The sequence below is a fragment of the Streptopelia decaocto genome, assembly GCF_964273445.1.
Source record: "Streptopelia decaocto genome assembly, chromosome: 6".
Taxonomy (NCBI): Eukaryota; Metazoa; Chordata; class Aves; order Columbiformes; family Columbidae; genus Streptopelia; species Streptopelia decaocto.
Window position 1 is genome coordinate 17,365,807 of NC_138660.1, and position 25,528 is coordinate 17,391,334.

The 25,528-nt window shown below is 46.7% G+C and overlaps 1 protein-coding gene across 1 annotated transcript in view; it reads left to right on the forward strand.

Moving 5' to 3' along the window:
• Window positions 1–2,898: 2,898 nt before the first annotated feature.
• IRS1 (insulin receptor substrate 1) overlaps window positions 2,899–25,528 on the forward strand; it is a 52,640-nt gene continuing 30,010 nt past the window's right edge. The window contains exon 1 of the mRNA XM_082057225.1: window positions 2,899–7,633. Within this exon, the coding sequence (XP_081913351.1) occupies window positions 4,011–7,610 (3,600 nt within the window). The 5' untranslated portion in view covers window positions 2,899–4,010 and the 3' untranslated portion in view covers window positions 7,611–7,633. The remainder of the gene's footprint in view (window positions 7,634–25,528) is intronic.

The window sequence follows — 25,528 nt, forward strand, 5'->3', positions numbered from 1 at the left end:
CTTTGGGGAATGTTTCTTTTGGTTTTTGTCCTACTGAGTTAGACTTTCAGTGGACCCTAAAAGTTGAGAAGAAAATAAGACGACGACTAACACCCTTTTAACAGAGCAGTCAGGTACATAGAAAACTGAGCGAAGTGCATAGAGATGTGTCAAGAGGAGAGAAAAAGGCTGGAAAAAAAAGAGCAATAAAAGCAGCTGACCGTGGAGGAAAAGAAAAACCAACAGTGTGTGAGTGTCACCTGAAAAGATAAATGAAAATTGGTGGTGTTTTCTTATTGCATTAAGGGCATATGTTTAATCTTAACTCCAGCTTTCACTCCATTTTTCATTTACCCAAACCCTCTTTTTTTTTTTTGCAGCTAGCTGAGAGTCTATATGTGAACAGGTGAAGGTGGCTTCAAGAGAAACTAGTCTTTATTGTAATTTAGAGCAGCATTACATGTTTAGTTACTTTTGGGTGCTCACAGTGGCCTTCCTGAGATGCCATTCTGCCAATGCAGCATTACCAAAACACAAGTTTTGATTATCTCATGGCCTTTACCTATCTACTCTGCCAGGTTCAGTAGTGACACAATAGGAACTAATTGTTTTGAGCATTTTATGCCTCATGGGATTACCATATGCTAAATTCATCTTCAGCCACTTACTAAGGCAGATAAAAAATCGGAACTTTGATCCTTATCTGTTCTGTTCTAATTTGATGTAGAGGAGGTAAAGGAATATATTGTCTCTGAAAGAATGGTTAGTTCCAGTATGTTCTGAGGTGTGTGATCTGAATATGGAGATGAAGGGTACTGCAGAAACTTGCTTGTATGGATTTTAGGGTTTGGACATGGATACTAAAATAGCAACCTACATTTCATTCATGTTTATTGAAACTGAATTTTTCATATAGAGAGATAGCGATGTGTGATAGCCATGGGTATTTATATAGGGAATGAAGTGTCTTGATTTTATGCCAGGATATTCTAGTATGTGAACCCCTTTTGAATTAATTGTCCAACCTGAATTCTCAGTAGCTCACTGTCAAAGCAGGGGGAGTATTTAAATAGAAAAAGCAAGTGTATGTTTTCTCTGGTGTGCTGGTTTGCACATTTATGCACTTTACAGAGAAGTGCAGTACTTTAGAGCTTTGGAATTCTAAGAGCAAGAAAGATGTGACCTGGTGTGATGCAAACTATCTCTAAAAATATAGTTTTCAAAATATGCTGAAAATATTAGTTTTTGTCTCTTATTTCTGCTGGAATGAAGGACATGAATCTGTATATAAAGTTTGAAAACACTTCTGGGAAATGTACTGAATCCCCTTGAAAAGCAGATAAGAACAACCAAATTTCATTGTATCTGCAAAATTAGTTATTATTGAAGAGCATGTTCCCAAGATGAATGGAGCACATTTAAATACACTGCCCGTGCACTGTGGACATGACGTGGTATGAATGGAATGAAGCTGTGCTCCTACATTACAAGTTGTCATCCTGTGTTTGGTAACCACCTTTAAACAGTGCTGTGGTTTATGGTGTTAACTATAGGATGACATGAGGGGGTGGCTTGCAGTGCTGCTTCTTGTCCTTTCTAGGTTCTCCATATTTTTTCTGCAACCATTTCAGGGGAATTTTTCACCTTTTGACCAGCTAACTTCTGGTCTCAACTGCACAGCCACAATCTCCCTGACAACATGCTTTGTAATGCAGATGCATTAGAAAAGCCTCTAACTTACTTGTTCCATAAATCCAAACAAAACTATCATTTTATATGGCATTTCAACCTTAAGAGAAGGCAGCAGCATTGCTGTCATGCTTTCACCTCTAACCAGGGGGGAAGCAGCCGGCTCTGGCAGGGCAGGGCTGGCAGAGGGCAAATTAAAACTCGACGGCATTGCAGGGGGTGTCCGAGATCACCAGGCAGAAGAAATGGGGCTGGGAAAAACAGAACGACTCCAGAAGGTAAAACGTCGAAGCAGGTCCTCTCTCGTGAATGCAGAAGAGATGAACAGGGACCATGTTGGATTGTCCTGGAGATGGCAGCATTGAGCAATTTATTTTTTAGACTTAGCTCGCAACACTTGTTTCCTACTTAAAGCGGTAGAAGTTATGCGTACGGTACATTTCAGCCCTGTAAACAGCAGATTGCATTGACTATTCAGTTTAATTTAGCATATAATGATGCGGGGAGATGTAGTTAACTGCTTGACGCTACGCGGGGAAAGCTCTTCGGGGGCCCTTCCCCAGCCGCACGCCGCGGGGCAGGGCCAGCCCCCGGTCCTCGCCGGGGCTCTGTGCGGGGAACCACCGCAGCGGCAGCGCGGAGGACGCGCCGCTCCGGCACACGTATTCGCCGGAAGCGGCTGCCGAGGAGCGGAACGAGCCCCAGCCGGGCGGAAAAAGCACGTCCGCCCAGCAGCTCGGCCCCGGGTGGCGGGAGGGAGGGAAGGAACCGGCCCAGCCGCTGCAGCCGCGCCGGCCCCGTTCCCTGCGCGGCGGCCTCGCCCCGAGGGGTGGCGGTTAACGCCGGCGGCGGCCCCACGCTCGGGCCTGCCCGCCGTGCGGAGCCGACGACAAGGGCTGCGGGGAGGGCGGCGGGAGGGCGCTCTCCGCCCCGCCGGGCCCGCCGCGGCGAAAGCCGCGCCACTGCAGAGGCTGCCGGCGGCGGTTATAAATAACACGCCGCTGAATGGCGTCTACGCCTCCTTACTACGCGCCGCGCCTCAGCCTGGCCGGGTGCCGCCCCCCGCCGCCGCCGTGACGGACAGGCGGCGGCACCAATGGGGGCGCGGCCCCCGGCGGGTGGTGCGGAGCGGGGCCGGGCCCGGTGGTGGCGGCCCCCGCGGCCGCGCTGAATGAGGGCAGGGAGGGAGGGCGGAGAGCGCCGGGGCGGGCCGCGGGGCCGCGGCGCTGGGCTGGCCGGGAGCCTGGCGGCGGCGGCTCCGGGGATGGTCCACGCACTGGCGCCGTCACGTGTTGTTCTCCTTGGAGTGAGCCTGAGCCGCGGCGGCGGGCGGAGGGGGCTGGACGGGCGAGCGCCGACCCCGCCGCCTGTTTTGGTGCGGGGCGCCGGGAAACTCCGCGAAGAAGCCGCCGGAGAGGGAGTCGCCGCGGCGGTGCCCGCTCCCCCGCCGGCCTGGGGCACGGGAGGGGGCCGCGCCGCCGGCCGCTGAGGCGCTGCCGACTGGAATGAAGAGGAGGAGGAAGAGAGGATGTTCCGTCGGCACTTGGGCTGCCTCCCCTCCCGCCGCTGCCGGGCTGCCGCGTGTGGAAATGGCACTTTCTCTGCCTAACGAGATGGGACTGAATGGGGTCGCCAGCCGCCTCCGCGCACACGAGCGGCAGCAGCAGCAACCTCAGCGCTGATATTTGGGGAAGAAGGGGATTGTGTTGTGGGAGGCTGCTTTTTTTTTTGTCTTTTTTTTTTTTTTTTGCTTTTTCTCTTTTTTGGGTGAAGGGGAAGAGAGGGGGAAAGCAGCGTGTATTTTTGGGTGCAAACCCCGGACTTTGCAAAACAATCTCCGCCCCCAAGAGGATATTTAATCTGCAACAGAAATCGCTACTCTCGGAGGCAAACTTGAGACGGGGAAGGGGTGCGGGGAGCGGACGAAGGGACCCCCGCCCGCACCCGGCCCCGCCGGAGCCCGACCCTGCGAGGGAAGATGCGTTTCTCTTTCCCGGCGGCTGCTCCTGGGACGAGACTTTCGCCTGGACTGATCGGGACTGGACTTTTTAAGGGCACGCTTACCCATCTAGGGGTGATTTGGGCATAAACAGCAACGCAAACTCCAATTTGGTGCTGGAAGCTGCTTCTGCCGCTGAACAGCTGCTCTCACCCTGCTTCTGTCCCTCCCCCGTCCCACTCTCAAAAGGGGATCCTGAGCTATTTTGCCTTTTTTTCCCTTTTTTTTTTTTTTTTAATTGTTGCGTGAATTTTATTTTAGGTAGTTGCCTTTTCCGACTGGCTTGGCTGTTTTGGGGTCTTGTGGACTGCTAGCTGCAGTAGCAGCTCCACCGCCTCTCATCATGGCTAGCCCCACAGATAACAACGAGGGCTTCTTCTCAGATGTCAGAAAGGTGGGTTACTTGCGCAAACCCAAGAGCATGCATAAACGCTTTTTCGTGCTGAGGGCAGCCAGCGAGTCTGGACCCGCCCGGCTGGAGTATTACGAGAATGAGAAGAAATGGAGACACAAGTCAGGGGCCCCCAAGCGCTCCATCCCACTGGAAAGCTGCTTCAATATCAACAAACGGGCTGACTCCAAGAACAAGCACCTGGTGGCCCTCTACACCAAGGACGAGCACTTTGCCATTGCAGCTGACAGCGAGCCTGAACAGGAGAGCTGGTACCAAGCACTGCTGCAGTTGCACAACAGGGCCAAGGGCCACCACCACCTCCATCACCACCACCACCACCACCACAGCGATGTCACCTTTGGAGGCAGCAGCGCCGGACTGGGGGAAGCAGGTGAGGATGGCTATGGTGAGGTAGCCCCTGGCCCAGCTTTTAAGGAAGTTTGGCAAGTAATTCTGAAGCCTAAGGGCCTAGGTCAGACAAAGAACCTGATTGGCATCTACCGCCTGTGCCTGACTAACAAGACCATCAGCTTTGTGAAACTGAATTCAGATGCGGCTGCTGTGGTGCTGCAGCTGCTCAATATCCGCCGCTGTGGTCACTCTGAGAACTTCTTCTTCATTGAGGTGGGGCGCTCGGCTGTCACTGGGCCTGGTGAGTTCTGGATGCAGGTGGATGACTCGGTGGTAGCGCAGAACATGCATGAAACCATCCTGGAGGCCATGCGAGCCATGAGTGAGGAATTCCGGCCCCGCAGCAAGAGCCAGTCCTCCTCAAACTGTTCCAACCCCATCTCTGTGCCCCTTCGCAGCAGGCACCATGTCAACAACCCTCCACCCAGCCAAGTGGGGCTCAGTCGCCGGTCCAGGACTGAGAGCGTCACGGCCACCTCTCCTGCCGGTGGTGGGGGTGGAGGTACGGGTGGCAAACCCAGCTCTTTCCGGGTTCGAGCATCAAGTGACGGGGAGGGCACGATGTCAAGACCTGCCTCTGTGGATGGTAGCCCAGTTAGTCCCAGTGCCAACCGAACCCATTCGCATAGACACCGTGGCAACTCCAGGCTCCATCCTCCACTCAATCACAGCCGGTCCATCCCAATGCCTTCCTCGCGCTGCTCTCCTTCAGCCACCAGTCCCGTCAGCCTGTCATCCAGCAGCACTAGTGGCCACGGCTCCACATCAGACTGCCTGTTTCCACGAAGGTCTAGTGCTTCAGTTTCTGGCTCCCCTAGCGATGGTGGATTTATTTCTTCTGATGAGTATGGTTCCAGCCCATGTGACTTTCGCAGCTCTTTCCGCAGTGTGACCCCAGATTCATTGGGACACACCCCACCAGCTCGGGGCGATGAAGAGCTCAACTACATCTGCATGGGGGGGAAGGCCACCCCCTCTTGCTGCAGCCTGGCAGCCCCCAATGGCCACTTCATCCCACGCACCTGCCACCCGCAGCAGCAGCCCCGCTACCCTAGTACGCCTCGAGGTGGTAGCGAGGAGGTTGCTGACTTGGAGAAGACATTTAGGAAGCGGACTCACTCTGCAGGCACGTCGCCCACCATCTCCCACCAGAAGACACCCTCACAGTCTTCAGTGGCCTCCATTGAGGAGTACACGGAGATGCTGCCTTCTTACCCCTGTGGCAGCAGCCGTCTGCCCTCCTACCGGCACTCGGCCTTTGTGCCCACTCACTCCTACCCAGAGGAGTGTCTAGAGATGCACCACCTGGACAGTGGCCATCATCGGACCAACTCTGCCCCGCACATGGATGACGGCTACATGCCCATGTCACCTGGTGTAGCCCCTGTGCCTAGTGGTGAGGGGCCTCCCAAGGGTGGTGACTACATGCCCATGAGCCCTAAGAGTGTGTCGGCCCCACAGCAGATCATCAACCCTGGCAGGGGAGGCCGCCACCCTCCAGCCACGGTGGACTCCAATGGCTACATGATGATGTCCCCCAGCAGCAGCTACTCCCCTGACAGTGGCTCTGCGGGCTATGGCAAGATCTGGACAAATGGCGCTGGCCACCACCTGAAACTCTCAGTGGAGAGCAACGAAGGGAAGCTCCCCTGTGGCGGCAGTGACTATATCAACATGTCCCCAGCCAGTGGCTCCACCACCAGTACCCCACCTGACTGCTACTTCGGGGGTGCAGGGCAGCCAGGCATTGAGGAGGCTGCTGCTACGGCCCATCACAAACCCATCTACTCCTACTTCTCGCTGCCACGCTCCTTCAAGCACGTGCATCGGCGGGGTGGCAGCGGGCCGGCGGTAGTGGGCGAGGAGGGCAGCCCCCAGCCCCGCATCGCTCTTGGCTCTGGTCGCCTCCTGTACGCGGCTGAGGACTCATCCTCCTCCACCAGCAGCGACAGCTTGGGTGGCGTTGGTGGTGGCACCGAGGGCGGCCCCCCGCTGCAAGCGCAGCCCCCGCGCAAAGTGGACACGGCCGTACAGACCAACAAGGGCCGCCTGGCGCGACCCACGCGGCTGTCACTGGGCGGCCCCAAGGCCAGCACTCTGCCGCGGGCCCGGGAGCAGCCCCCGTTGCTCCTGCCCCCGGAGCCCAAGAGCCCCGGCGAGTACGTCAACATCGAGTTCATCGCCGGCGACAAGCCGGCCTTCCCCTCGGCCGCCCTGGGGCTGGGTTTGCCGCCGCCGGGCAACGAGGGCGCCGAGGAGTACATGAACATGGATCTGGGGCCCCCGCGGGCCCCCTGCCCCGGCGCCTTTGTCGCCGCGCGGGCGGCCCCCGCAGCCCGGCCCGGCCGAGGCGCGGCCCCCGGCGGCCGGGACTACGTTACGATGCAGCTGGGGGGCGCCGCCGCCGCCGGGGGCTCCTGCTCGGACTGCGCCGACAGCCCTTCCCCGTCGTCGCCCGCCCTCCTGCTCAGCTACGCCGACGTGCGGGCGGGCCGCTCCGCCGCTGAGAAGCCCCCACCGGCGTCGGCGCCGACGGCTTCCCCGGAGCTGCCGCGGCCGCCGGCCGAGCTGTCGGTGGCGCCTCCGCGCTCCTCCTCGCTGCTCGGGGGCCCCGGTGCGGGCAGCGCCTTCACCCGCGTCAGCCTGAGCCCCGGCCGCAACCAGAGCGCCAAGGTGATCCGCGCCGACCCGCAGGGCGGCCGGCGGCGGCACAGCTCCGAGACCTTCTCGTCCACGCCGAGCGCAGCCCGCGGAGCGGCGGGCAGCGGCGGGCTCGGGGCGCCGTTCCCCTGCGGCGGCGCGGGGGGCGCCGAGGAGGTGAAGCGCCACAGCTCGGCCTCCTTCGAGAACGTCTGGCTGCGGCCCGCCGCGGGGGAGGCGGCCGGCGCCCCCGCTGCCCGCCGGGAGCCGGGGGCCGCGCCCGCCCTGGAGAACGGGCTGAACTACATCGACCTGGACTTGGTGAAAGACTGCAGCCACCGCCGCCACCACCTGCACCCCTCCGCCGAGGGCGCCGCTCTGCCGGGGGGGAAGCAGCCGCCGCCGAAGGCTCCGGGCCAGCCTCGCGGGAGCGGCCACGCCAGCGACGACTTGAGCGCGTACGCCAGCATCAGCTTCCAGAAGCGGGAGGAGATGTAGGAGTCGAGTGCCCGCCGGGGAAGGTGAGCCCGGGGCGAGGGAGCCGCGGCTCCGCTCTGGGAGCTGAACGGCCCCGGGCGTCCCTGTGAGGGGAGAAGGCCGGGGGACGGCGGCCCAGGGCTGCTGGCTGCCATCCCCTCCCGCGGGCACTGCGGGCTCGCCAAGCGTGGGGCGGCCGGGTTTGGCGGTGTTGTCCCTCCGGGCGAGCAGCGGTGGCTGTGACACGTTAGGGTAGTAGCGTCGTGCGTTTTTGCCTTAATATCTGCAGCATGTTTTAGTGGCAGAAGCATCCGGGAGCACAGCGTCCCTGCGGGTGTCCCGGCCGCTGGCCCACACCTGCACGGATGGGCGGGGTTGTTTCCAGAGCACACCTGGATGCTCCTCTTCTGATGGGGACACTATACTGTGCTTACCCTGTTGTCACATTTCTTTACTTTTTGGAACTAGGTGCGCTTCAAAAGTGTGTGTCGGGGAGAGAAGTGAGTTAGCTGTAGCATGGAACTGGAAACAGGCAACTCCCATTGTAATCCTGGTTTGGTCAGTAATCACTCTTGTGGCCACGCCAGCTCTTGCTTTCCCAAGTGCAAAACACGGCTAACGGCCTCTGCCTCGGGGCTGTGATGAGTGTTAATTCAGTTTTGTTCAGAAGGTGCTGTGAATTTGAAAACAACCTTCAAAACCTTCAGAGCATTTTATCTGTCACTTGTGTTTCAGCTGATACTAAGCACGGCTGTCCCATGCTCACAAGAGTGTTACAAACTGCATAAGAAATGGGCTGTGTGAACTGTGTCTTTGACATTGACTGATGTGTTCTATTTTTCCTTGAAGCTTTTCATTTTTAACTTGGGAAAAACTTCTGCCAGGCTGTTGCACATTGATTACAGGCGTGTAAGATGAGTGGAAGCATAGTTGCAAGCACTGCAGTGTTTCTGCTACGTGGAAACTTCATGCTGTACATAACATATCTTGTTTAGAGCTCACAAAGTACAGTGCACCTATGTGAGTCCTTTCATGAATGGGGAAGGTTGTTTTGGTGCAGACAAGCACTAGCAGTAGATAGTTACCCAGTTAATTTTGTTGCAACACTTGATGTTTAGCAGTTTTCTACATACTTGAGCAGCAACAATCACAGTAGTATGAGTAGTTATTATGAATGCGTGTAACAGCATAAGGGGTGAATTTTATACCACCTTTTACTTCCTAAGTGTAATAAACTTCCTATTTGTATTGCTTGTTCCCTCAGCTCAAAGAAATGCTGAGGGCTGCTCTTGGTAAGATGCCTGGGATCATATGTTCACCATTTTTATACATTTTGCATCCTTATAACCTGAAAAAAAAGCAAAACAGCCTCTTCTCATTTGCTGCTTAGGGGTTGCTGCAGTTAACCAGGTAGAACAATGCAATGTTAGGTGTTAATCTTATGTGACCTATGAGGACAAGGGTAATTTCAAAGTTTGAGGTAAATTTTAAGATAAGAGCAGATTTTGCTGGCCTGGTTCAAGTGGTAACAGGTAGGAAATGATTGTTTCTGTGGATATCTGACAGGAGTGTGTTGGCTGTCACAATACATTGTCTGTGAGCAGATTTACACGGCCACACCCTTTCTCTGTTCTGGGATGTGCTTGCAAGAGCTTGTCTAGACTGTCTTGGAGATCCCTCTACTTCCTTTAGAAATCTGTGTCTGCCTAGGGCAGCATTGGTGTTACGAACTCTCTGCGAGGAGATTTTTGCCAGAGGATGTGGCTTATTGTGCTATAAGTCACATTGTTAGGAGCATCACTTTCCCCACCTCCCTACCCCGTTATATGCTAAGATTGAGGGAACAAATGCGAGAGAAAATCCTCTGTCAGCATGTGGATAAATTATAAACGTGTGCAACAGTATGAGAGTGCAGGTTGAGGGGAGCAGGGTCATAACTGTTTACTTGCACAGTTTTTTTCCAAATACACTGTTTACTTTTGCTGTAGACAACTTACTTGATCCTGTGTGTTGTCTTTCACATAAAAGCCGTGGCAATGTTCTCTGTCGTGGTGGTAGGTAGACACACCTGCTGTGATTGTGCTGTTGAGTGGAGGATAAGGATGTGAAAGACCTGATATAAGGACGTGCTGAAAAATATGCAGATGTTTTTCAGAACAGCATTGTGAAAGATAGTTTCTAACAGAGTAATTGCTGTTTGATGGCAGTTCTTATTTCCCCAAATTAGGATTGGACTGAGCAAGCACAGCTTCTTCTGGGAGGCAGGGGAAGAGTCAGGTTATAATTATATGTGGAGTTTGTAGCCATGGCTGTTCCCTTTCCCTTCCCACTATGAAACTGTGTTAGTTGCTTGTAGCGTTCTCAAACATTAACCCTTTGGACTCTTATTTCCCAGGCTAGACTTCTCCCCATCACCTGAAACTTTCCTCACAAAATTCAGCGTGACTAGTTCATACGTTGTTGAGTGTGTCAAGGAAAAAAAAAACCCCACGTTTTTGTCTGTGTTAAACAATTTTTACAGCTGTTTATTGATTTGTCCTCGTGCTTTTTCGTGTTGGAGGTGGAACTTAAGTTTGACAGAGGAATTGGCCCACGTAGGTTATGACTTATGCCATTCTTGGGAAAATCTACCTGGAGGTGAGTGATTTACAGGCCTACAAACAGTCTGTTTGCACACGGCAAAAAAAGTTGAGCACCTTCAGCTAAGCCATTCTCCTGAGAACCCCATGTGCAGTGAGGGTTCTCTGGTTTCCCTGCAGCTCTGCCGGCCCTTTCCCAGGAGCAGCTGGGCAGGCGGTGCTGCCGCAGCCTCAGCTTCCCCCTGCTCCTCCTGGCAGGTGAGGCTGCTCGGGCTCTGCTGACAGTGGGGAGGCTGCCATTGTTGTTTCTTCTCTTGGTGTATGAGCAACGTGCAAGAGGAAAGAAAACCACCTTGGTATGTTTGCAGGTACAGCAGAGAGAACATCTCAACCTGGGAAGGGAGAGATGAAGCTGCAGGTATCAGAACAAGGGATGGGGAAGGCTGTGTTAAGTACCCTTTCTTTGCTCCCCATCTCTTCCATGGGTTATTATTTATACTTTTAATCTCAGAAGTGGCAAAGGGACTGCATATGTTCTTTTTTTTTTTGTTCCTCCTCTCCATAGAGCAGCCTTCCACCCCACCCCAAAGGCCCAAACTATCTGGATAACTCTTGTTTTATCCATTCTGGAATTTTCTGTTGTTCTAGACCACAAGACAGGGGCTCCAAATGTTGGCCATTCATCTCCTAATAGGTAAAATGGTTGTTGCTGCTTTGCTGCAAGCTAGCTAACTCCTCTTCCCTGCTCCACTGTCTTCTGCCGCAGCTGCCCTCAAGTTACGGAGGCATTATAGTCTGAAATACTTTAACCTCTTTCAAATGTGCTTACTTCACCTAACATTAAAGATACTGGCTGAAATAATCCTATTGCTTTCCAAAGGTAATTAAAAAACATTTCTCTTGCACCCACAGCATTCCTCTGCACTCTCCAATCCCATTGCCTCCGCTGTCATATATTCTTGGCTGTTTGGGACTAGCTGGCCCTGCCCTGTTCTGTCCAGCTCTCTTCTCTTACCCTGTTGAAGTGCAGCAGTTTCAGCACAGTCCTGCCTGCTCCTTGCTTAGGCGCTTCCCTCTGTGTCAGAGCCCTGCGCACTGCCGCCTGCGCCCAGGCTGGCCAGTGACTCCTTGGTGCCTGCATCCTCTGCCGGGTGCATTTTCACACTGTAGCTGGAAGGCCACATTGCTGCAGTGGCCAAATCGTGCTGGGAAGCAGCAGCCCGTGGCACGGAGACAGTGAGGCGAGAGCTGGGGTGCAGGGAGAGCCCTGCTGCTGGAAGGTGTTTTCCTCCTGCTTGAAGTTTTGCATGCAGCAATGAGCAGCAGTTGTGGGTGTGTTGTGGATCCTGCTTTGCGGATTGTTGTGAGAAGGCTTCTAGAATGAGCAGGGGTTTTGAAGATGAACCGCTGATAGCTTGTGTTCTGAGGACATAGTCAAAAAATATTCCAAAAAGGAAACTATTAGACATTGGCTCCGGAGAAACAGGAAAGGCTGTAGTAGGATAGTAGCATGAATCCAGGTATGTGGCTTTGATCTCTGAATCTTCAAAGCAAAGCCATTACTCCCCTGCCTCATTTCCATTTTGTTGATGAGTCTAAGAACTCGTGAAAGTGAGTGCTAATAACAGCGAACAGAATATGTGTAGTGTGAGCAAGTGGAAACTTGGCTCACTCGCAGATTTAATGATGCCTATTTTACCCAGTGCATGGGTGGTTTGGGTTTTTTTGGTGATGTAAGAAAATGGAATACACTACAATGGGAATACAGTGCAATGGCATCTGTGTGGTTGTTATGTCTTTTTTCTGGTTCCAGTTAAAGCACTTCTGAGGGGAAGAGCTAAACATTTGTTTTAGTCTCATGAAAATACAAGATGGTTAACAGAAAATTATTCATGTAATTCTTGTATAATATACCTGGATTTTTTTTTTTTTTTTGCGGGGGGGACATTGTTTGCTTTTAATTTTATTTCTTTAATAGCTTTCAGTAGTTGGGTTTGTTTCCTCAAGTTAAAAAGTTAAGGTGGAAAAACTGAAATGCAGCAAATGCCAAAAGAAGATGTGCACAATTAAATTAAGGTTTTTGGGGAGGTTGTTTCCAGAACTGAAAGAAGTTTCTGTAGTTTTGGGCCAGGACCAAGGTAAATACCAGGAAATTATGAAAGTTTTCCATGCTTTATGGGTGTTACTTTAGACAAAACAGTGCATTTCTTACTTATGCACACACCAGTTTTTCCCCATATCTAATTATTTGCCAAAATTGAGCCTGTGTCTCCACATACCTGTGTATTAGCAGTTCTCCTCTTTAACGAGACCACAAGCCTATAATTAATGTTTTCAGGTTTTTTGAGGGTTTGTTGGATTTTTTTTTTTTGTGATTTAGAGAGTAGATCAGTTCCTTTAATCTAGCTACATTCAATGGTAGTATTGATTATTCCCCCACCCCCACATTGATTTTAATGACAAGTTTCTTAGGACTTTTCTTTTTTGTTTTCCTGCCTTAAAAATTGGAATTGTATGATTTATAAACCAATTCAGTTGATTACGAAGTACTATCTGGACTTCTTTAGCACACAGGTTTCATATTTAGTCAATGTTTAAACTGATTTCTGAACGTGGTTTAAATTTGAAAATGAAATAGGACTTAGCAGGGCAAGGATGATGCTCATTTTCAACTAGCAATTGTGGAGAGATCATATATTTCCTTAGATAACGCTCATAGATAGAGAATTGCAACTTTTAAATAAAATGCAGTGAGCAATTGTGGAGCAGGAATGTTATTTGGCCGATTCCTTCAGTATGTTGCATTGTTTCAGGAATGCTTTATGGTAGCTGTAATTTTCATATTCATTAGGACTGTACAGTTTTAATGACTTTATAAATATATGGTGCAAGTACAGGAAGTGAAAAGCACTTGAATGTTCTTTTGAACAAGTTGCAGCAACTATGTAAGAGCTTGTTTGTGAAAAAAGTTTGTTTGTTTTTCAGTTTATTGAAGCTCTGAAAGTGGATTTGTTCAGTACTGATTATTGTGTAAGGAAAGTTACTAGTCAACATATGCTTTTAAAAAAAATATTTTGGTGTCCAGTGATGTGGAAGAGAAATAGATGTTCTCTTCCAAAACTAATTTCATACTAGATTTTCCCTCTGTGCCATGCTTCATTGGGAACTAATTACTGCGTTTGATTGTCAGAGTTAGGAAATACAGCACTCTTAAGAGACAGGAGGAAGCAGGGGGAGATGCTGTTCGTGGGACCTGTGCTGTGGCCGGAGGAGAGACTGTGGGATGCTGAGATAAGATAATGGGAAATTGGAGGTACAGGCTGGGAATGGTTGTAGAGACTGGTACGGAAGGGAGGTAGAAATGAGAGACAGACATTACTTGGGGGACACAGAAGCTGTGGTACAATGTTGTGGGTGGAGAGAATGGCGAAGTGTTGGTGATCTAAAGGGAGCTGCGATGGCTGCACGTGAAAGTTTGAGGGTGAGTGTGGGGAAATGCAAAGGGCCTGGATATATACAGAGAGTTTATTCTAGAGGTGCTCATTTTGCATGGACTGCACTTTTCTGAAGGTGATTTTACTTCTGTGTGTTTCCTTTCATCTTTATTACTGGACAGACAGTCTGTTTAGGAGGTACATGGGTTCCTTTCTTGGATTTTTTTTTTTTTAATATTATTTGGATATTCTGCTGACCTTAACAGGGTGATGTGCATAGTAAGGTAAGCAGAATTTTTCTCCGGTTCTTCTTTCCTGAGTTCTTTGTCTTGTAGCATCCTTGTCACAACCACAGCAATAAACCACAGGTAGGAATCTGAATTAAGTGTAAAATAAATGAGTGAATTTTAACATTAAACCCCTTTGCTTTAATAAAATGCATACGATGAAAGGAGAACTACATTCACACAGGTTCTTTAACTGCAGTATTTAGTTCTTTACACTCTACTGCTTGGACAGTTCTACATTTAATTAAAAATGAGGTTCATTAGTTTCATAATTTATCTTATGGATTAGTAAGTATAGATTTCCTTAAAATTGTTTAATTTAAAGAATATCTTGTAAGAGAAAATTTCAAATGGCAAAATTATTGTGGCTTGTTACAGCAGGTTTTTCACTTTGTATGAGAGCTGCAACACAAGTATGTTAATATTAAATACATCTGAATGGCCAATTTGTCAATGCCAGAAGCGGGCTTTTGGTCACCCGTGTGTGCTCTGATATGTAAGAGTACCTGTTCATAAGAGTGAATGGCATTATTCTACTTTTACATCATTCTGGGTTTTTGATAAATGGCAATTGTGATGATTGTTGTTTTGAATACACGAGATAGAGGTAGTAAAGAAAGAAGAGACGTTGGTAACTTAAAAAAAAAGGATTCTTCAGTTTAACAGCTTTACTTTCCTCTTGCAGAAATGATGGGGAATCTAACAAAAGCCAAGGTGTGAACAGATAAAGGAGATTTAAATAAACCTGGCACTCTTAACTAACAAAAAGATGTCTTGATATATGTCTCTCTGATCATGTTTGACATATCTAGGTCATGTTATCTGAAGAGTATTATTAGAGATTTAACCTTGGGTAGTTGCAAAGTGTATTTTCTTCAGAGTAGTTTTTGATCAGGTAGGTGAGACAGTGAAAGTTTGTGTTTGTTCAACTGCTTGTAATAATTTGGGAGTCTAGTTAGAAGATCTGGTGTCAGCCACCTGAGCCGTGGGTGAAATGTACCGTTCTCATGGTGTATCACAGAAGATTTCCCTGGGTACATTTTGTCCACTGTTGTAAAAATCCATTTTTTTACCTGTTAAATTTTCAAATAAGATACGCTTCAAGAAGAATGGAATTGCACTGTACACTTTGCAGCTGGTAGAGCTGTTGAAGTGTACTTGTACATTTGAACTGTCTGGTGATACATGTTATAAAATGCAGGAAGGTTGTAGTCTGGGAACATCTACAGCTTTAATTGACTCTGTTTCTTCTCCCCTCCCCATCTGTGTAGGCTGGATATTTGTAACCCACAAGGGCACCTCAGCATTGGACAAGCTTGCTTTAAAAAATGTGAAGTATCTGTCAGCCTTGGTTCTTCAGTTTCAGTGGTCTGGTTTTCAGTATGGTGCACAAATATTTGTTAAGACGTAACTGTGGGGCAGGAACTCCATAAGCTTGCTTTACCAGTCAATAAAATACATAACTAGTCTGTGCATGGGAGATTTCCTTCAATGGCACAGTTCCCTGAAGCAGTTAAAAGCTCAAACATGTGGAGTGGAGGAGAATAAGCCAGGGATTGTATGGCTTCCTTCTGCCCTGACTTCACTGAATCGTAGACTTAACCCAAAACCCCCTTCATTTTCCTCATGAGATACTGGCTGCGCATCACTATTAACATCCACATTTAAATGCCGGGCCTAGAGTTGCGGAGAAGACATGTGTCTTGGTCGAGACAGTAAAAGAACCCCAGGAAGCGGAGATGGGAGGTGTAAGCTGGGGTTTGTTGCTCCTCTTACAGCAAGTCTCAGCTGGGCTCTCGCCGCTCATCAGTTTGTAGTGACAGCAGAGGAGTGGAAGGGAGGTGGGAGCTGGAAGCGCCGTGGCTGAAGCTGTGACTTCTGCAGCTCTGACTCGCGCTTGCCATGCCCTGCGCGGTCAACAAGAGATGCGAAAAGACATCTAGAGCGACAGCTTATGTGTATCAGTGAGGGAATCTTTTAGATTAAAACACTGGATGGTAATTAATCTTGAGCGGAGCTGGCCTTCATTTTGAAAAGAAGATTGCTGTCTTAAAAAAGGAAATTTTAACCCCTGAGGAGCAGGGAACAAGCGGCAGGGAGACCTCTCAGCTCAGAGACAGCCTGGGAGCTCGAGGCCCCTGTGTGTGTGGCACCCCAGGGGAGCGCTGGTGCCCCAGCATAGGGGAACGTCAGTCACTTTGCTGAAATACCGTGAAAATTACCGAACTGTGGACTTCCAGTATCTTCCCGGTTTAATTTGATGATTCCTATAGAAGTGATCGGCAGGGTGTTAGGAGTCAGTGTCGGCTGTGATGCACGTGGTATGCAAGAGCCTTCATGCTGGTGTGGTACAACGGGCTTTTTCATGGTACTTGTTCTCTAACGATGATACCCAGAGAAGTACAGTTTGGGCATTTCTGCTGAAATGATGGCTGTTCCATTTCTTACTCCTGCGGGCACTGTAGGTAAATGATGGAGATGTTGGCTGAACACTCTCTGAAAGATGGGAATAATTTTCCTTTCCTCAGAAGGGTTTGTGCTGTCACAATTGCTGACTCCTCTCCTGTAATTCTAAATTACTTGATACTTCAAAAATAGTGAAATGTGGCATTTATGGAGCAGAATGTTATGGAATAATCAGGAAATAAACTAGCAAGTTGTTTAGTCAGTTGAGGCTAAGACAATGTTCTCGTTTGGTTTGGTTTGGTTTGGTTTTGTTTGCTTGTTTTTCTACTTTGGAATACATCCATGAGGATTTTCCTTTCGTAGTACAGTTGTATTTCATGGGGGTGGCCAACAGCACGTAGCCCAGCTGTACAGCCCTTGAAAGAGGTAGGACAGCTCAGCTCGCGCAGAGCATTTGAAATGGCTCCCAGGTGTCAGTAAGGTAATGTATTGCTTGTTTTGGTAGGAACGAAGATCTGCACGATGGCTGCATGAAAGGAAAAATGAACAACTCTTACCTTTTTGTGGTAGTGGTAAATTCAGACAACCAGTTTCATCTGGTGAAAATTCAAGCGGCTAATTGAAATCCTTAAGAGGATGAAAAATATATTTTGTACAGGTAGGAAGTGCTTTGCTAAAAGTGAAAATATTGCCTCTCTTTAACCTGCTACATTTACCCTATTTCTCTTTTTGACTTACTTGCTTGCAAAGCACAGGCACAGTCTGCCATCCCTTCATGCTTTGCTGTGTTATGGTATTTTTAGCACTTGGTCCACTTCTGATTTTCTGTATCGCAGAACACCGTTCATTTTTTTTTTTTAAGTAGTGGCAACTAAACTGCAGAATAATAAATAGTTGTCCTTTGAAAAATAAAGTGCATGAGTGCTAAATAATTCATTGCTTGATCACATCCATAAAATGAAATACAGGTAAGGAAACCTTGGCATTTCTAAAGCTTAGTTGTATGGAGAACCATTACAAACAAAGGAAACTTGCTATCTGCTGTGTGTTGTTCAGGAATCTCACGGAGCAGGTTGGCTGGCACATCTGGGGTGTGGTCCCGCGAGATGTTTGGGCAGATTTCACCAGCTCGCTTTACCGAAAAGGGGGGTCTCGCCCCGCTGCCTTTACTCTCACCTGCCTGCTTCTGCTGTTCCTCTGTGCTGGTTCCAGACAACTTAATGGCAACTATAGTTAGGCTGATGTATTATTTAGTAACTGTTGGTATTCCCTCATTTTGCAGATAATGGCATGCAGATTTCTGAGAAACAGCAAAATAACATGTAGAAAGAGGAATTCAGTTTATTTAGGAAGCTGTACGTTGAAAACTGTAAATATTTTTCTCATTGAAAGTTAATATTTGTTTTAGTGTCAGTATTTTGGAAATAATCTTGTATTTTGTTGACTTTATCATCATCTGGTGAACGTGATGCAGAATGTTCTTGAATTCCTTGGATATCTCAATATGGGTGGATAGCCACGTGTGGTTTATATCTATCTTACCAGCTTGAGATGAAAACAAAGGCAGATGAAACTAAACAGAAGAGCAGTGATGGAAACCAAACAGCTCCAAATCATCCCTCTTGCGCTTAGGACTGCTGTGCACACACAGCCCTTCCTCCCACGGCTGCTCCGTGGCAGCAGCAGCTAAAGAGCTGGGATCTGCTGGCATCGGTGCGCTATGCATGGACCTTGTAGTTTAAACAGGTAGATGGTGAAACTTTATTCTTAAACGGATTAACATAGCTGATCGATTTCTATGCAAGACTGTCTTGAGTACTTTAAACAATTTAAGGGTTCTTAAAAATGAAACAAAGCTCACAAATACATTTAATTCTTCTCTGTGTGAAACTTCTTTCCCAAGCAAACTCTGATAGGAGGGAAAAGCCCTTCAGAAGGTGTGCAGGCACGTAGCTAGGGCATGTTTTTTCAGGCCTTTGAACTCTGTTAGGAATGTGTCTCAAGATGGAAGAATGAATAGTTACTTGGTGCTTTTAGCCTCCGGGCTTGAAACTCGCAAGAGGAATGTTATTGTGTCTTCAAAGCTTGTTTCACACAAGCCTTTGTTGAGCAGGAACTTGGAGAGTCTTTGTATTATCATGCACACAACAAAACCAGCCAGCCACCCAGTTCGATCTAATTGGGCGGTGGTGGGAGATGTTTCTTCAGTAGGAAGGCTCTGGAAAATGAGGTGCATATTTTTAATTAGGAAATACCCTTTAGAGCAAAGGGACTGCCTACACAGGCATTTACCAGCTTGATAAAACTCTCTAATTATTCTGCTGCAATTCCCTATCTGCACATCCTCTCTTTCCCCCTCCTCTCCATGCAGTGCTTTCCCATGAAGAGAGCAAATATTTACAATTCTTTTAAATTCTGTTTTGACCCCGAGATGGTGGTAGCACATACCTGGAGAAGGCAAGCTGAGGTTGAGAAAGTGCAGTGGTTCAAGTTGAAGTAATTCTTTACTGCTTTCTCAAAAATAAATCAGCATTCAGAATGTAATATATTGTCATGTACTAATATTACCTAAACTAAGACAAACCTTTCAATCAACGTAACTGTCAAGTGTTTAGAGGAAATAAAACCATTGCTCTAGTGAACATGATTGGTGAAGCATCCAAAATTGGGGTTTGAAGTGCGAAAAACTCATTTTGGAAGCGGCTGCTTCAGTAGAAGTCCAGAGAAATCTATTTTCATTTTAGCATGTGACCAGCGTAATTACATGACTGGTTTATTCAGAGTTGAGTGAGATCAGCTGAAAAGATAGGAAAATGGATTTCCTTTTGGAAGTTTCTTAGTAATAACAAAAGCAAAAAATAAACTACAAAAAACTCTACTAAATCTGAAATTTTGAAGCTTGTAGTAGCCAAGCCCACTCAACTTCACCTACTAAATAAAGAGGAGTTTAAAAAAAAAAAAAAAAGAATTGTCTTTAAATGCAAGATCTATTTTGTTAAGCAACTTCCTTACGTGTTCAGGGTATTTTGTTCGTTTTTAGGTAACTGTTAACTAAATACAGAGCATACTGTTTTGCAGATTCATCCTGATTTTCATTCAAGCACAGTTTGAAAAGTCATAAATATCAAATTTAACCAGCTAGTAAATAGTGACCTGTATTGGTCATTAATTTTATGTTAAGAATCTGCATATGTATACACGAATGGTACTGTCTAACTAGGGACTATACCACATGCTAAATTAAAAGGTTATATTGCAGATCAGCATGATTTAGTGGTTATCGCACTTTGCAAATGGCCATTAAGAACATAAAAAGTTAAGTTTCCTCATGTGCTAATCTAAATTTGATTATTTTAATCACTTTAATTTGAATTAATCCACCGTGAAGCCAAGTGTCAGTGTATACATGATAATTAAATATATTTGAACTGATATGAGCACGCAGAAATAAAGTGTAGGCACAGAAGAGACCTGGTTACAGGACTCGGTCTGATCCAGAGGAGGAGGAGCACACAGTTCATGAAATGGTAGGAGGTTGGGAGGCTGAGAGGACAAAGTCACAGGTACAGAGATGGTTGTTAAATACATTGAAGGATGAGAGTGATGGGCAGGCTGTGCCAACTGACTGGCCAGTTAGTGGGTCCTAGAGAAGGCCAGGTTGTGTTCGAAGAGGTGCAGGGGCTGAGTGAGCAGAAGGAGAAATTGGAATAATGCTTTGAAGCTCAGATTTCAGTTGATGTAATTGGGCCTTAATGGCTTGAATGATTCATAATCTCTTAGCTTGCTAGGCAGTTCTAAAATTTTAAACATAGGTATGAATGAAGTTACTTACGCTGATAACGTGGGATTGCAGCAGTGGAAAGCAGTGATGTGCCAAGAATCATTAGAGGAAAAAATTGTGGAAGTTGTTGGTAACATTTGTGTAAATGTATTTTGGAGAAAGGTTTGGTTGATGATCCTTTTACATGAGTGTGCTCTGAAGCATTTCTCATCTTGGCAGGAAAAGAAAGGAATCTTCAGTTGATAAAAATTGCTGTGTCTACTTGAAGTCGATGGGACTAAGGCAACATGCCTCATTTTAGAGTATGTCCCTCTGCCTTTGTTTTCCTTTTATTTTTTTTTCTGTAAGCTGTTACTATACTGTTCTGTTCGAATTAATAGCAAGTCCCCATTAATTTTAATTAGCTACAGTAATGAGTTAGTTCTAAAGTGCTACAAAATGATCTGTAATTCAATGTCTAATTTATCTCCTACCTTGGGTATTTCATCTTTGCCGAAAACTCTTCTCCTGAAGACTGGTGAGACGTTTGATCTGTCTCGATTCAGACTTGTTTACTTCAGTGTTTGTTTTGAGTAGCTCATCAGCTTTTATTCCTTTATCAAATAACTCCTGTGATGTTAATTGTGCTTTATGGATTTGGGTCACATTTCAGCATTTGCATTTACATGTAAGGAACAGGTAAAAGCAAAAGACTATTAGCAGGACTGTTATATGCTTAGAATAAACAGGACTACAGAAGACCTAATGATAGCCTTTGTGTTATAGGACTCCTGTTGTTTCTGGAGCTTTGCAACCTGTTTGTGTTTTTAACTGGTACACTCCTATGGTGGCTTCTTATTAATCTTCACTGTAATTTTTTGAAGGTTTTTGTTTTTATGAAGTCAAGAGTGATAGAAATCACTATCTGGAATCTGTTTTCATGTCTCTGGCTTTATCTGCATATCCCATAGTCATACTTAAAACTTCTACCATTGCTGCGACTGTGTCTGTTCCGAGTCTTTAGGCTCAGTTCATGCAGGGACATATGACAGAAAGAGCTCTGATAACTGTGAATAATTGTTCCACTTCAGAAGCAGAATGCCGGGTGCAGCTTTGCCATCAGCTTAGTGATTGAAGGCCACCTTGTTGCTGTCTCCTTGACCATGTGCTCCTATGGAGAGTTGATTTTGGCATCACCCGTGGTTGCTCACAGGCAATGGTGCAAAGAAGCACTTGGAAATGTGTTTAAGGAGGGAATGCAGAACCATTTCTCTAGGCAACAGCTTGCTCCTAGGTTGGTTAGAACCTCATCTTTCAGGCATCATTTAAACTTTTTTTCCCCCCAGTCTGGACTTGGACTATTTAAAACTGCAGGTAGAACACTTTATGTGATTAGTGCCTTGAAACCACAGTTGTCTTGTACTGCTGCTTCTGGTCTGGGTTCTCGTTTTGCCAACTGCAAAACCTGTTTGAAGTGGCCTGTGTGCACAAGTGCTGTGACACTGTGCCTGCAGCCAGGTGGGATCCCAACCAGCACCAGCTGCACCCCCAGCCCCAGGAGCCTTTGCCGGGCTGCTGGGTTAGACTCAGACAGGTTCTATCGAAATGCTGCTTCAGTCACCCGGGGGGGTATTACTTTTAAATGAGAATGCAGTATAGGTGTATTTATGCTGTTGAAAAAAAAACCACTTCTCCATTATAGCTTGTTTTGGTTCAGGTAAAAAATAGTAAGCTGTGTCTGAGAAAAGACATCTTTTACTGGCAAATCTGCACCTGCTGCTTTAGTATTCACACTAGTTCAGCTGTTTGTGTTAGTCACATTCTCAAACAAACCTTTACCACCAAAACCAAAATCCACACTGACAAATTAGCCTTTCTGGTTTAGACAAGGTCATATGTATGTGGAAAACATTTTCAGGTGAAAATGAAAAATACATGTAATGGGTTCAGACAGCTGTCTTTGAGACCTTCTGATGTAGTTGCTCTAGGTGTTATATGAGAAACAGGCAGGGTTCTCACCTTTCTGCCCCCATTTCTCCTTCAAATTTAGCGATTATAAGAGGATTCAATAAGTAACTGACTCCAGCAGAAGGAAACATCAGTTTCCCCGAAACATTTCCTACTGGTCTCATAGCAACTCAGATGAGTCTGGGGAAGAAAATATTTTGTTCTTTCATCAAAAAATCGCTTGCACTCTGTCTCCTGTGGTCTGATACAAAACTGAACACGGTGCTGTCCGGCAGATGCATGATTGTAAAATCAAAACTTGCTTTTAACAATTTGTTGAACTTGTAGCATTACTATCCACACTAGGAAGTGCCCTCTCAGAGGCAGCTCTGCTCTGCCTTTCCACTGCGCCGTGCAACGTTTCCAGATGTATTTGAGTACAGTTGAGGGTTTAAAATGTTCCAAGAGCTACTACAGTCATCTGTAGCTTGGCATTTTTTTTCTTTGTCTCTGTTTTCTGTAGCTTTCTGTTTTAAGTCTTATTTATTAAGAAATATTACTGTGGTCTGTTTTGGTGGTGGTTTTGTTTTGTGCGGTGTTTTTTTTTGTTGTTTTTGTTTGTTTGTTTGTTTTTGTGTTTTGTTTTGTTTTCCCAAACTACTGTGTCATTTATTTGGCAGGAGAGGGGGAAGGTTAAAGTTCCTTCTTACCTCTCCTCCCACCCCCTTCTCCAGTGAAATTTTTGATTGTTCTGTTTAATGAGTCATTTTCTCTACAGCTGAAGTTAATTTAGTGGCTCATCCAAACAATGAGTATTTTCTGAGCAAGGAAGTGAGGGAATCTTAGTTCTTTCTCCTTTTCTTTTTAATATAAAGGTATGTCATGGGTGTTTCCAAAAAACATGGAAGAAAACACAGCCATAGGTTTCTTGCATCTTTGGAAAAAGAACCTTAAATTTTGTGTTGCATGAGCTTGACTTAGTGTGTTCAGGTTATGTTCCTCCTCTTCACAGACTCATGGAAATCCATCAGCCCAGGTAGATGAGTAGCTTTCTTCCACCTTGAGTAGGTCTGGCAGTGCAAATGTTTGGCATTTTCTAGTGGATGTGTTTGCCTGTCAATGGCAGGATTCCCCCAAACCCATTCAGTTTCAGCAGCTGAAGGTCACACAACACACTCTTTTTAGCTGCCATCTGGCAGTTTATTATTAGCAGTGGTATGGAAACCAGACATAAGAAAAACTGGACCAGGATGTTCAAAGTATTGTTTCAGATGTTCGGTGCAAGCTCAGTTCACCTGTGCTGTGTGGTGGCATCTCCTTTCCAAGGGCCACCCAGCCCAGACATGTGGCTTTTGAAGTAGCTTTACCTTCTGCTTGAGACACATCTCCCCAGGGTTTCTTCCTTTTGTCCACCGTTGCTGTTGGGTCTGTTTACAGTCTGAATTCCAGTGCCTTGGAAAAACTGGCTTAGTTTTGATTTCTCTCTACCACAGTTACATTTTTAAGCCAGGTAGTCCTTTGTACCATTATCTCGAAGGCAGCAGAAAGAGGTGACTTCGCTAATGTTTTTGCACACTGTTCAAGCTATTTTATCATTTAAGAACTAGTAACAAAACATCCATTGACTTCACTGGAGTGGAGTTTCCTCGGCAGTATAAGCAGAGTAGAGGGAAGTAGGTGGGGTTTGCAGGGCTCTAGTGCTGCCATATGTTCAGAAATGCTCTTTAACGGGGGTTCTTTATCAGTATTTAAAAGCTGATAGTGTATGCCATTCAACTCTTATTTTCTCTAGCTCTTTCTTTCTTGTGGAAGTGTGTGTGTGCATTGGAGAGTTGTGTACCTTGTGCTGTTTAAGCCAATCTACCCAAGAGCATTTTTTTCCAGAGAAAATGGCTAATCAGAGATTTAAGATGAAAATCACTTGTAAAATATTTCTGATGTGTATGTCATATATCTGTAAAATCAGTTTGTTGAACATAGGGTGTTCTGATTTGGCTGAATAATACCAAGTTATTGTGTGTTAATGTCCTCACACACAAGGCTTTGATTAAGCAAGAAAAAAATGCTGTGATATTAAAGGCTGGCCTATGTACAACCTTGCACAGAGAAACAAGAATGGTGAATTAAGAAAGTTATCTTAATACAAGCATGTTAATATTATACATAATAGTGACAGGTCTGGGCAAAAAAAAAAATGATCACAAAGTGAAAGATTCGTTGAGACCTTTGGGGAAGACACAGTCATTTCATAGCAGATCAGGTTTGTTTTTTTTTGTGGTGTGTGATGGGTTTTTTGTTTGTTTGTGGTTGGATTTGTTTGTTTGTTTTAACAACTGGGTATAATTTTAACTAGGGTAAGTTCAGTGACTTTGTTTACTTATGTGGACCACAGATATGAACAGCCATTCAAGGTTCAGTCATCAGCTCAGGTTCCATTTGACTAAACCAGATTGTCCCCCTCTCCCTGTAAGCCCTTGGTGGTTCTGATCACAATGTGTGACATTACATTCCTGTGTTGAATCAGGTCGCTGAGCTGAACACACTGTGTGATTTGCACTTCTTCTTTCCCAGGCAGAAGGGGCTCCTGGGCAGGTGTGGTTACAGACGGGTCTCTGGACAAGGGAGAGTTTGTGCCTTGTCAGTTCAGAGCATGAAGGAGCTCATACACAAGTATCTGCACAAGGCGTCGGGCGTGCTTGTGCACCATCCTGTTGCTGCTGCTTTTTAGGCCGTCATTTTGAAGTAGTATTCTTACTCCCATGCTGCCACCTCCTTCGTCCATGTACAAGCATTCCTATAGCTGAGCAGGCAGCTACATCAGGGACCTAATGCAGGCTAAAAGTAACCTGCCTTTGACAGGGGAGAAATGATTTTTTAATTCAGATCCAATTCATCATGCTTCCGTGCAGTCCCCTGTGCCTGGGCAAAGGAGGGGATGCTGTGTAAAGTAGGTGGGAACACTTAAGGCAACAGCAGGACAGGCTTGTACTGGCTTCAAGTAGACATGAAACCATGATAATTTTGTGCTTGCGACATTTTCATTCATTTTTCAGAGTGCTCATTTTGTTGGGGCAGGACGATAACTGTCTTGAGGCATTTTACTGGTGGTGTGCAGCAGAAGGGGCTTGGTCTTTTCCTGCCTTAGGATCGTGAAACTTTCTGAGTCTAATGGCTGGAAGTGAGCCTTATGCACAAAGGTTCATTTGTTTTGTTTTTGTATAAACTCATTTGATGTTAAGCAGCCAAATCTCATCCTTTATGGTTAGTCTAATGCATTTTTTAGGAGCTCCTGCGCTTCCTGTTTAGCTTTCAGCCCCAGCTCCAGAAGGGTCTGCATCTCCTTACATGGTCCTGTCTCGTACCTGCTAGGTCAGGGATACTGAAATGGCACTGGGCACCTCTGGTTAGAAACCTAAATTTGTGCTTACCGCGTGTTAATTACTCTAGTAATTTTTCTCTCTTTCAGCTATGGAGAGTTCTGTGTTTGTTGTGTTTGGGTTTTTTTTAAGAATTATTCCAGTTATTA